Source organism: Nymphaea colorata, chromosome 4 (genome assembly GCF_008831285.2).
Source record: "Nymphaea colorata isolate Beijing-Zhang1983 chromosome 4, ASM883128v2, whole genome shotgun sequence".
Lineage (NCBI taxonomy): Eukaryota > Viridiplantae > Streptophyta > Magnoliopsida > Nymphaeales > Nymphaeaceae > Nymphaea > Nymphaea colorata.
The window spans coordinates 26,802,393-26,814,455 of NC_045141.1; the positions used below are offsets into that span (position 1 = coordinate 26,802,393).

Below are 12,063 nucleotides of genomic sequence, written 5' to 3' on the forward strand. Positions count from 1 at the left end.
GGCTAGAACTTGGCTCGACTCATGTTTAGTGAGTTCGAGTTGTCACTAGCTTTTTATCTTCAACTTGAGCTCGACTCAAGAAGCTGCCACTGAGCTGGAAGTTCGTTTACTACTTCTTCACCCGTCTTTTTTGTGGTGGTATCGTGATGTCCTCGGTAATGGCACCTGCTGCCATGAGGAGTGGTTAAAGGGGGGGTGAAAAAAAGAGGAAACAGAAGAAGAGAACTTGGTGAGAAAAAGGGGAGGAAAAATGGAGATGGTGATTGATTGATTGAAAATGATAAAATTTCGGTTTAATAATGAAAAAAGAAAAGGAAGTATGGCTGCGTCCGTAAAATTTTTAAAAAATACAAAACAAAAAAAAAGAGAAAAAATAAAAAAGTGAAAAAAAATAAAGATCAAGTTCGTCTAACTCAAATTCGGCTCGTTAAGTTTACATTTAAGCTCGAGATTGACTCGTATAAAAACGAGTCGAGCTCGAGTCGAGTTTACTCGAGCTGAGCCCGAGTTGGCTCGACTGGTTGTGCAGCTCAGTAACAAAGCAATAGACATTTTATATAACAAGCTTCCCACCCACCGTAAATAGGGAAGCATTAGACCTAAAACAATCCTTGTTTATGAATGTCAGGCATCCTGTAAACCACACGGCATTAAGTCGGTGTCATGCTGGTCTCATTTTGCTGGGTACAATGTAAGATATGGAAAAAGTGGTTATTATCGCTTAAAATTAATTTTTTAACAAAATAAATTTAACTTATCAAGGCATAAACAGTAAGGCATAAACAACTTTACCAACTGGGATCCGGCAATATATCAGTTTCCCATTCTTTCTGGGACCTGCTTAATAAGGTTGAGCAGGACGTCTTTTACAAAATGGAAAAAATAAAAAGCGGAAAAAGACTGATTTGAGTTGAATGTAGAGTTGACAGGCGTGAAAGAATTGTCAACAAAATGAAATGGGACCCTGGAAAAGAGTAAGGTAGAGGGAGCATATATGGCTTCCGTTGTATGTGAGAGATCGGGTTCTGCACAAACTCGGGGGGAAGATGAGCACTCTGCTCACTGTTGTGATCTTTGGCTCCTTGTTATGGGAAATACTAGTGCATCTCTCCCTCGCCATGGGGCAGCCCTCAGCAGGTACTCTTCCTTCCAACCATAAAATTGAAAACTCTTATTTCCCTATTCCAAGAGGACCTTTTGGGCCTCCCTTTTGCTTTTGGATTTTTAGGCCGTTGATCCTGAACATATCTGGACTGGAAAACACGAAGGTGCTATCATATCATATCTGAATTTTGAATGCATGCAAACTCCATATTTGCTGATCATTCATTCGCGTTAAAATGCCGATCGAGTAATTGGACGAGGAAACTTATTATCTGGGGCCGTGCCTGGGCTACGGATCCGGCCTTTTGGAATTAGATATATATCGACATGCCTGAATTAATCCAATATACTTCCACCATGCCTCAAGTGACTTGAATAGACGCTGCTTATAATTGCAGTTGAAAAATAAAGCTTCCGGACTCCAAAACTCATATGTACTCCAACAGAAGTTAGCACGCGAGAAAAGTCGCGAGAACGTGCACTTTTCCACTAAATTTGCATCTAGTTCAGATCCTGATCTGAATCCAGATAAAAACTAGTTTTAAATGCTCGATTGATTATGGGGGAAGTGGAGCCAGCAGAGAATTAAAAAATTAACAGGAGTCGGGCTTCCGTTATTTTATCTTTTTCGATTTCCGATTTTGTCCTGACATTTAAGGCGATTAATCAAAATTTGTGCAGGATTCATAAATATTGACTGCGGCAGCCATTTTGAAAGTAATGTAGATCCCTATACTAATGTCACATACTTTTCCGATTCCAAGCTCATGGAATTTGGTGAAATTAAGAGTCCCGACTCCAGTTATATTGAGGACAGGTTGAAATACCTCTGGAAGGTTAGGACCTTCCCAAAGGGAAACAGGACTTGTTACAAGTTGCAGCCCGTCACTCCCGGCTCCAAGTATTTGATTCGGCCTAATTTCTTGTATGGGAATTTCGATGGATTGAATTCGTTCCCTCAGTTTGATTTGTACCTCGACAACACATTTGCGCAGACGGTCAATGCCTCGGTATCAGAGTGGCAGGTCTACGAGTTCATAGTGAAGGCAACAAGGAGCTGCCTGACGCTTTGCCTGTGCAGGACAAACGAGCGTGACCCTTTCATATCAGCCATTGAGCTTCGCCCCATGCCCGATGCCATTTATCCTGTCGTCAATGCTACACTGGCTCTCAATATGCTGTCTAGACAAAATTTTGGAAGACGGGATCGCAACTGGTACAGGTTCGTAGCTTCGCAAAATGATGTTGACTTTTTTCTGACTTTAGTTGCATCTCTTCGCATCAACTTAACTTGAGACCACAAAGCATGAGATCGAGATTTTTAAACATCTGAAATTAAGTAGAATCTTGAAATATACGTGTGTGTTTTAAGTAGAATCCTGAAATATACGTATACGTATGTGTGTCTGTTATATAGATCACGATAAATCAATCGTCACAGCTTGTCTGGTAAATTGAATCAATCAGCCAATAGTTCGATTCGAATCAACCAATTGTGGCCAACTTTAATGAGAACTACTGATTCTATAATTTTTTTTGTTCTGTGTATTGACGATTTAAACTTAAATATAAAAGAATATGGACGCTCTACCTCCAACAGAATCTTTCGGAAAGACTGAAACACTAAAACATTACTATAGATGAGAAGGAACTATTTTTTGCCAAAATCAATATGAAATATGATTTTGAGCATCTCTCTAATGGGGGGTTTATATATTATCAACCACAATATTAAATTTTGAAGAGGTCTCCAACTGCTCCAAGGTGCATAACATAGCTGATAAGTGAATAAAGAAATGTGTCTTTATTTGGATTCCTATGTGCACTGTGTCTTTTAACACCCCGTTTGATGGCGATGACTTTTTTTATGGAAGATTTTTTTAAGAAAAAAAATGCAAGGTAAGTGTCCCGTCAAGATTTTTTTTTTTTTTTTTTAATCAGGCTATGTTTGATGGCCTGAAATTTTTTTTTCAGGTAAAATATTCAATGTTTGGTGGGCACGAAAAACTTACTGCTCTGAACGAATTTATATAACACCATCCCTTTAATAGGTTCAGAAAGACAAAGAATGGGGAACCAAGAAATGAATGAGCTCTTTGACACACAAAAAATGATGGCAAAGGAAACGAGACAAGAGCAGCACATCTTCAGAGATTAGGACGTACCCATGAACATCTGATCTCATGTATGCATATATGTATGCTCATGCCTATCTCTGGTTTTGCATCCAGGTTCCCCGATGATACTTTGGATCGCATCTGGTGGTCCCCAGTATCGAACGGTTTGGGTTCTATCAATACCACAGAATCTATTTCACCAACAGATGACCAGTATGTGCCACCGTCGTTCGTGATGCAGACTGCTGATATCAATTTAGACGCCAAACGAGGAATACAATGGAGTTCAACAACTATCGCGCAAGATGCCGACTTGTTCATGTGCATACATTTTGCAGAACTCAAAAAATTGGAGCCCAACGAGACCAGAGAATTCGACATCACCGTGGATTCCAAACCATGGCATGGTGCCTTCAGTCCTACATATCTAACTGCCACAACCCTATGTTCCACAAGCATCTACCGATCGCAGAACAACCTGGTGGAGTTTAATCCAACGGAACGCTCTACACTTTCACCAATCGTAAACGCGATGGAACTTTATGCCGTTCTGCAGTTGTCCGGTTCTGCAACCGATGATGCAGATGGTCAGTGAGGCTTTTCCTATGAACCCAATTGTCTTCACGCTTTTCCTATGAACCCAATTGTCTTCACGCATTACTCCGGGGCTCAAGACTTTTCCATTAGCCATAATGCTAAAATATCCGTGCAGCAACCTCTGTTTCGGACATAATTAGGAGTATATTGCCAGTTAATTGTTTTTCATGCATCTACCTATACCTACCTCAAAAAGTAGGCAGATCAAACACTTTTTAAAAATCTCGCCAATTTTTTGGGTTAAATACATGAAACAATAATAACATAATGTTCTTATTCCCAAACAGCCTCAAGGGAACATAGTGAATGGGTTCAAAATTGAGAGCAAAAAGGGAACATAGTGAATGGGTTCAAAATTGAGAGCAAAAGGAACGTTAATGAATAAAATGTGTGGATTATTGAGGGAAAAACATAAAAGAAGAACAAAAACTAATGATCTTTTTGGTGTCTTTGTACTAATTAGAAGTTTTCCCACTTTTGTCTATGCAGCCAGCTCATTGGTGGATATCAGGGACGAGTATCGGATCAATAAGACCTGGACAGGGGATCCTTGTCTACCTCTAAACTACACATGGGAAGGCCTGGTTTGCAGCAATAATACATTCTCCCCAAGGGTTATTTCATTGTATGCATGTCTACATGACTAGAATAAACTTAGTACTCCAAAAAGCCTCTCCTTATTTGAAAGATGCTCATGTGCGTCGTAACTTCTCCAGGGATTTGTCAAACAGTGGATTAAGTGGTCAGATCCCTTCAAGTTTGGCCAACTTTGCTGCCTTAGTTAACTTGTGAGTAAAGCAAATGCACCATATACATTCTAGCTAGTTTCACATATCTAACCGCAATGAAATTATTGCTTGTCCTGCTCCTAGAAATTTGTCTGGCAATAATCTAACAGGCAATATACCCGTCTTTCTTGCTAATCTACCCCAGTTGGAGATACTGTAAGTTTTCCTTTTCTCCTCTTCCTTTGGATACAGTATTCTAGTATAGTCTGATAGTAGTTAATTCTTCCATTTTGCCATCTTTATATAAAGAGATTTGTCAGACAATGATCTTGGTGGTTGCATGCCTGATGAACTCAAGAAGAAGCTGGAAAGTGGAAGCCTTAAGTTCAGGTCATTCTCTTCACTAACTTGTTAAATGTTGGGTTCTTTTGGCATACAACCGATTGTCTAATTTACCAAATCAGCTATCTTAATGGCACCTTTTGTTAGGAAGCGCTGACGAGAGAGAGAGAGAGAGAGGAAAATATATAACAAAATTTGGGGACAAGACGTCCTCTACATACAAAAGCAATCCGCAAAAACAAAAGCAAAAAGACGAAATATACAATACAATGCACAGTGAGAAGAAATGTGTGAATATAGAAGAAGGAATGAGCGACACCATCACCTAGCCGCAGACAGACCACGACGTCTTAACCAAATGGCAAAATGGACATCCTCCTGCACTAGACGAGCCACATAATCTGATGAAGATAAGGTGTCCCTGAAGACACTGTTGTTGCGCTCCTCCCAAATGCGCCACCAAGCTGAAATGAGCCACGACCTCCAAACACGACCCCAGGAAGCAGACAGGTGGGGGGAAGGACAAAAGAGGAACATAAGACGAATGGATGATGGGTTTGGAAGACTACTAACAAGGGAAGGCCAGGTAAAAGCTAGGACACTAAAGAAGAAATGGCAAGAGGTAAAAAGGTGGACCCGAAACTCAGCCGCGACAAAACAAAGGGGACACTGGTTAGCCAAACTGATGTCGAGGCGCTGTAAGTGGTTAAAGGTGTTGATGTGGCCAGCAAAAAGAAGCCAGACGAAAGCAATAGCACGAGGAGAGGGATCGGGGTGGGAGTGATGCTACTGAAGGACCAAAGGAGGCTAGGTAGCAAGAAGAAAAAGTGAACTCACGGGTAGGTGAGAGAGACCAGTTAGGGGATGTGGACGAAGAGAGGTCAGCAAGGCGGAGGAAAAGCAGAAAGCATGTCTTTCCAAAAGTGAGACGGAGAGGGGTGAGAGATGGAGCAATTCCAAACGCTAGGGGAAGGCAGGTCGAATTTGAAACAAATGAATTGGGTGATGGGAAAATGCTCAGTTGCCAGACGCCACCACCAAGAACACAGAGAAGACTCGTATGCCCGACTAAGTTTGGTAACCCCAGCACCCCCAAAAAGATGCGGAAAGACAACCACATCCCAATGCGCAAGGCGATCCGAAAGTCGATCCCCATTCCAGATAAACTTACGAATAATCTTATCAAACCTACTAAAGACAGCCACAGGAGGCCGATAGACGGCCAGAGCATGGAGGGAGACAGACGCAAGACAGTGTCTAGCAAGAGTAATACGGCCTGAGAGAGAAAGCAGTTTTCTCTGCCAACATTAAAGGCGATCAATAAGTTTCTGCTCTACTCCATTCCAAAAGGAGGGTGTAGGAAGCAACAACGTAATCTGAAGCCCCAAGTAGTCCATGGGCAGGCCAGCAGCCTTACACCCAAAGCACGCTTCAGCAAGAAAAAAAGAGAGAGAGCAAGTAGTTAATACACACAGTCAGACAAGAATTTATCCCGATACAACCATTTTAGTTGCACAAAACACCATACACTTCAAAAAGGGATCAATATTTTAGGTATCGTCAAGTTTGTAGCCATATAGATGTAATCTTCACAATCCAAAACTTATGGGGTTAGATGACAGTAGAAAAAATTCATTGAATTTTTACCCAAGAAAAAGTTTCTGGAATGGGGTGTAAGAGTATCTTTTTCCATTCCTTCCAATTTCGGGTTGTGGGTCCATAAAATTTATCTGGTATCCTTTTTTGTTTAATGAACCTGAAAAATAATGCCAAATAGGTTTTAATCAAACACTTTAAAAGAAAAACGTTAACACTGGTGAACGAGCTGACTGAAAATGGGGCTTAGTTGAAGGCTTGAAGCTCAGCTTGTTCAATCAAAAGGCCAGATCAGGCTTGAAGGCTTGTTGCTTACCCAAAAAAAATTGCCGCAATTTCTCTACGTAGTTTTTGGGATACCCGAAAACCTCACATGAGCCTGATCACCACACTTTACTCGGATTACAGAATGAATTAAAATTACATTCAAATATGCTACATTTACCTTCTAATATGTTTTTTATTACATTTGAGAAATTATACTTCTCAAATATTTGATCCAAGGACCATGTTACACGCAAATGAAGACAAAATAATAAATCCATATGCCAACATAAATAGACTAACTTGATATGTTTCTTTTTTCATGAAACTAGATTTGCAGTTTACACAGGAAGAAATTTTCTTTATAGAAAAAGGAAAGATGACAAACGGTTGTATGCAACATGACGTACCAATGACCACCTATCCCAAGTTGCATCACATATCAGTGTCGTCCAAGCAACATAATCGCTTTTGGACCTTCTCTCAACCAATTGGCGTGGAGAAAAAATTTTCATCCGTCTGCAACTCACTTTGAGGTGGTTGCTAGGAAAAACAGTTTGCCACTTTCTTTGAGACACTTTGTCAAACATTTCGAACGCGACATCGAGGGCCCTCATCTCCCACCGAAAGGGGGAATGATAGCAGAAAGGAGGTCGCTAGAAGCTCATTTGTGAGCATGGCCTGTTTCAGATCGACCATGGCATCACAAGCATTAAGCACCAACAACAATGTACCCAAGTTAGGCAAAAGAATCTGCGCCTTGCAATACCATGGTAGGTGGTAATAGCTTCCTGGAATGAACACAATGAAACATGGTTCCTCATGACATAGTTCCATTCCACAGTTTCTGCTCTTCTTTTTGGTGGTTTGATGAGAGGTAATGGCATTCTGTGGTGAGATTTGACTCGTCTTGGGAAATGGAAGAATCATTCGGCTTAGAGCGGTGGATGGAGAAGATGGAAGAGAGAGAGAGAGAGAGAGAGAGAGAGAGATCTTACCTGAGGAAGCAGCGATCGAACCAGATGGACGATGGCGATGCTGAAGAGAGGACGCAAGATGGGGAAAGTAGGCGGAGAAGCAGCCTCAGCGAAAAACTTGCGCCTGTGGCCAACCTTTTTTCCACCGAAATTTTTACGAATCTGCTCCGGATTCGAGAAAAAATTAGAGATCTATTTAACGATTAGATAGGACTGAATAGTGATCTAAAGCAAAAGTCTAGATTTTCTCGAGCTTACTAATTAACGTTTCCAGGATTGCTTTCGATGGGGAGTATTAAAAGGAATTGATCCATGAACAAGTTTGTTGGTTCTTAAACACGATAAGTAAGCTTCCACAGTTAAAAACTTGGGAGAAAAAATGGAACGATTAACCTGCTTTTCGAATCTAATTGCACAAAATCCAATTCTGACATTGTTAATTTCCAAAATTTGACTATTGCTTATGCTTTTCATTTTAGTGAATCAATTTATGACTTAACTTTGCCTCCTTATGGCTATATTATTCCTTTTGCCACTTTGTTTCACATCCCCTTCTTCACTACAGAAGTTCGGGAAACGAGAAGCTTCTCTCTTCGGGAGTCTGTACTCCCCATCGAAAGCAATCCTGGAAACGGCTCACCATTGGAACAACCGTTTCAGCTGCTCTACTATTTCTGCTGCTAGCCTCTTCAATCATTTTTGTGAAGACGAAGAAAAGAAACCCACCTGGTATTTGCGTCAAATTTTGTTGATCGATTGTGCTATTGTGGTCAGCTTTCATTATTTTACAAATTCCTGTAGGTGAAAAAGCATATTCAGGCAGTAGTAAAGGATCTGTAGACAAGAATACTGGCTGCCAAGTTTTCACTTACTCGGAAGTTGTCGCTATCACCATCAATTTTAAACAGAAAATCGGGCAAGGTGGTTTTGGCTCCGTATACCTCGGCCATTTACAAGGGCAAGACGTAGCTGTCAAAATGATTTCTCACAAATCCAAGCAAGGCTCCAAGGAGTTTTATACCGAGGTACCGGCACTGTTACATCGTCTAAATTTGTACTTGCTTTATGTGTGGCTTTTTCATTAATTGGAGTCGCATCAAGCAGTTCCGTTTTATAGGTCGCTTTGCTCTCAAGGGTTCACCACCGAAATCTTGTACACTTTATTGGATATTGTGATGAAGATGAAAACATGATTTTACTCTATGAGTTCCTGTCAAGTGGAAATCTTGGTCAAGCTTTGTCAGGTAAGAGTCTCAGGCACATTCATCTCTGTGATCATTTTGCTCATTTGCGGCCCATTTCTTCTTCTCTTTTGATATATTATTCATTCACAATGCACTAAGTTTTTGAATTAGTTACAGAAATTACAAATTGTAGAAACCTTGGTTTATAATATTGGCGTTGTCTATCATATGAACCACTACTTTCTTTCCACTATGTAGTTTAGCAACATGATGGGCAAGTTATCATAGACTCACATTCTCCTTTTAGGATTTGCAGAAGTCGATTTGGATTGGAATCGAAGACTGCAAATTGCACTGGATGCTGCTCAAGGTCTCTCTCTCTCTCTCTCTCTCTCTCTCTCTCTCTCTCTCTGTTATCCATTGATTGATTGGTTTCGATTGATTTGTGAATCAGGATTGGACTACCTACACGCAGGGTGCAAGCCTGCCATAATTCATAGAGATGTAAAGAGCACCAACATTCTCCTAAATGACAAGTTTGAAGCCAAAATAGCAGATTTTGGCCTATCAAAGTCTGGGATGCCCGACGGTTTCAGTCATGTATCAACTGTCGTTGCGGGCACCCCTGGTTATCTGGATCCAGAGTGAGTTCTACTTGTAAAGTGTATGTACAACACATTAATCTCCGAGAAGGTTGACAGAATCTTTCTTGAAAACCTTTGATTTCCCAAGTCATAGAGATATCCCAAATACATATTCTAGAAGGTCGATGAAATTAATGTTGAGGCGGTGATCTTGCAATATATGATATGAGGGTTACACTTTCTTCAGATTTTCCTTTCTTTTCTTTCGATCTCATGAAACATATTGCATCACACAACATTCTCTTCCTCACCTTTTTCCCTTCTTTTCCCACATGTTGCTTGTAGGCCAACTAGTGTTTCTCCTATACCAGGCCACATCCCAGGATAAGTGTACCATATTGATTCGCTTTCGTGTGATATCATAAAGCAGTACATCATGGTCTTTCACCTAATAGTCGAATTTATGGTTGTTGCAGATATTCCACATCCTGCTGGTTAAATGAGAAGAGTGACGTGTATAGTTTTGGAGTCGTGCTTCTAGAACTCTTCTCGGGAAAACTACATGTTATCGATGAGGCATCAAACAAAAGAATTCACATTGTTGAATGGGTATGACATTAACCAAGTACCATAGTACATTGTTTTTTTTTTTTATTAGATTGAACAAATATTTTGCAACATTGGTTTCTTTGCAATGCATTAACATTTATAACTTATTTCCATTTCCATAATGGTGGAACACCATATAGTGTGAAGGTTGTCATAAAAAATGCAATATGTTGTGGTGTGGATATTCCATGCTTTTTTGCAAATATCAAATGTTTGAATATTGGCTTATGCATGGAAGTGTTCTGCTATATTAGATGCATCAATATTAGTTCATGAAAGAACAAGAGATCAATTATGTTGTTGATTTCAAAGAAGAAGAATCACAATATGTTGATCTGGATGACAAACAATCACAATATTACATTCAATTATGTAAAACATGCTCCACCAGAGAAATTAACGATGCAAGCTTTGAAAATTAGGCCCATTTGTTACCCCAATAATTTTACTAATAGAATAATATATTAGCCAAAATCTCTTTTTTTTTCTCTGTCTTTTTCTAGTTAGTCATTAGTTACTTTTCACCATCTAGAGTGTTCATGAATGACACGGTGGGTCTTAGGTTGGCAGCTCTCTGGTCCACATATTGCTTGTTATTGTCATTAATAGCAAAATATTTAAGACTAATGTTTCCTAATGCTTTCTTTTAGTTTTGCTTTTGTGTTTATACTTTTGTTAGGCCTTGTGTGGTTTAATTGCAATCTGCCGCTTTTCTTTTGATGCAACATTCCTTGGAATAGCCTCTATCTAGTTAAAGTATTATATTGTTATATGGTAGACCTTCGGCAGTTTGAGAATGTATTATGTATGATCATGCTGTCGTGAAATTATAGATACTCCAATTATTCATGAATGGTAGCACAAATATGACAATGACATGAAAATACGAAGTTCAGTTCCAATATTTGTTTGGTTGGACGCAATACTTTCAGACCTGTTGTTTTCTGCTTTTTGTGTGGTAACATATTGCAAATGTTCAAGTCCAATGCTTCTCTGCGTTTTGTTCGTATGCTTAAGTTATGGAACTTTGATGGATCCATATTTTGGATTTGATTAGTCAAACATAAATCTTTTTATTCGTGCAGGTACAGCAAAATGTTTTAAGAAGGAATCATGCAAATGTTGCAGATCCAAGACTTTGTGGGAGATATGATGTTGGTTCATTGTGGAGGGTAGTGGACTTGGCATTGCTGTGCACTAGAGATAAGGGCATCAACAGGCCAAATATGAGTTACGTAGTAACAGAACTAAAAGAAGTCATTATGTTGTGCGGACCAACGCAGGTCCAACACGAACTAGAGGAGTGCAACTATTCCCAAAGTTCTGGATCTGCTCCCATGGTGCTTCCATTTCCTACTTCACTGTAAAACTTAACTCGTCAACTCTCTTCCCTAGCATTTGTCACAAGGTTCGTTGGATGCATTAAACACCTTATAGGTTTTTATCTAATGTTCGATCCACTCTTGCCTGGACACTTGGGTTCATTAGAATAAAAACTCCATGTCTGTGTTTTGGATTTGATATGTTGGCATTGGTCCTGATCGGGACTAAACCTGAAGTAATTATAGTTGTTACATGTTAGTTTACAATCGGATCTGGATTTGATAAATCGGAATGTGTTAGTAACTAGATCTGAATGTGATGTTTACATGTAAGTCTCACTACCTAAGAAAGTATATTTTTGGGACCCAGTGCAGTTCACTTAAAACCTAATGAAATAGGGCCTTAGAATGAGCAAACAAGATGTCATTGTTCTTTGCATCCTTGAACAAGTGGAAGCGGATGTCCTGCTAGCTCGAGTTTCTTTGTCTTCCACACTTGAAGATGGGATATTGCTGAATTCCAACTGGGCATGCCTACAAGTTTGTGCACTTCATGTCTGACGTTTGTATTCATTTCGATGGAACATCATCGCATGTCACATCTCTTATCCTCCTCATTTCGCTCATTGATTATCAATT

General features: G+C 39.8%; 1 protein-coding gene across 2 annotated transcripts; it reads left to right on the forward strand.

The window, feature by feature from the left end:
* Positions 1-1,005: 1,005 nt before the first annotated feature.
* LOC116252377 (probable LRR receptor-like serine/threonine-protein kinase At1g05700) lies at positions 1,006-11,653 on the forward strand. Of its 2 annotated transcripts, none has more exons than XM_031626581.2 (14): positions 1,006-1,137; positions 1,786-2,326; positions 3,336-3,808; positions 4,308-4,443; positions 4,535-4,606; positions 4,691-4,762; positions 4,856-4,936; positions 8,291-8,454; positions 8,527-8,750; positions 8,843-8,969; positions 9,217-9,279; positions 9,364-9,553; positions 9,970-10,102; positions 11,188-11,653. In XM_031626581.2, the coding sequence occupies exons 1-14, from the start codon at positions 1,047-1,049 to the stop codon at positions 11,467-11,469; spliced, it is 2,649 nt and encodes an 882-aa protein (XP_031482441.2). In that variant the 5' UTR covers positions 1,006-1,046; the 3' UTR covers positions 11,470-11,653. The 2 variants fall into 2 exon arrangements, with proteins under 2 accessions (XP_031482441.2, XP_031482443.2); XM_031626583.2 differs by having other exon boundaries at positions 9,226-9,279.
* The last annotated feature ends 410 nt before the right edge of the window (positions 11,654-12,063 follow it).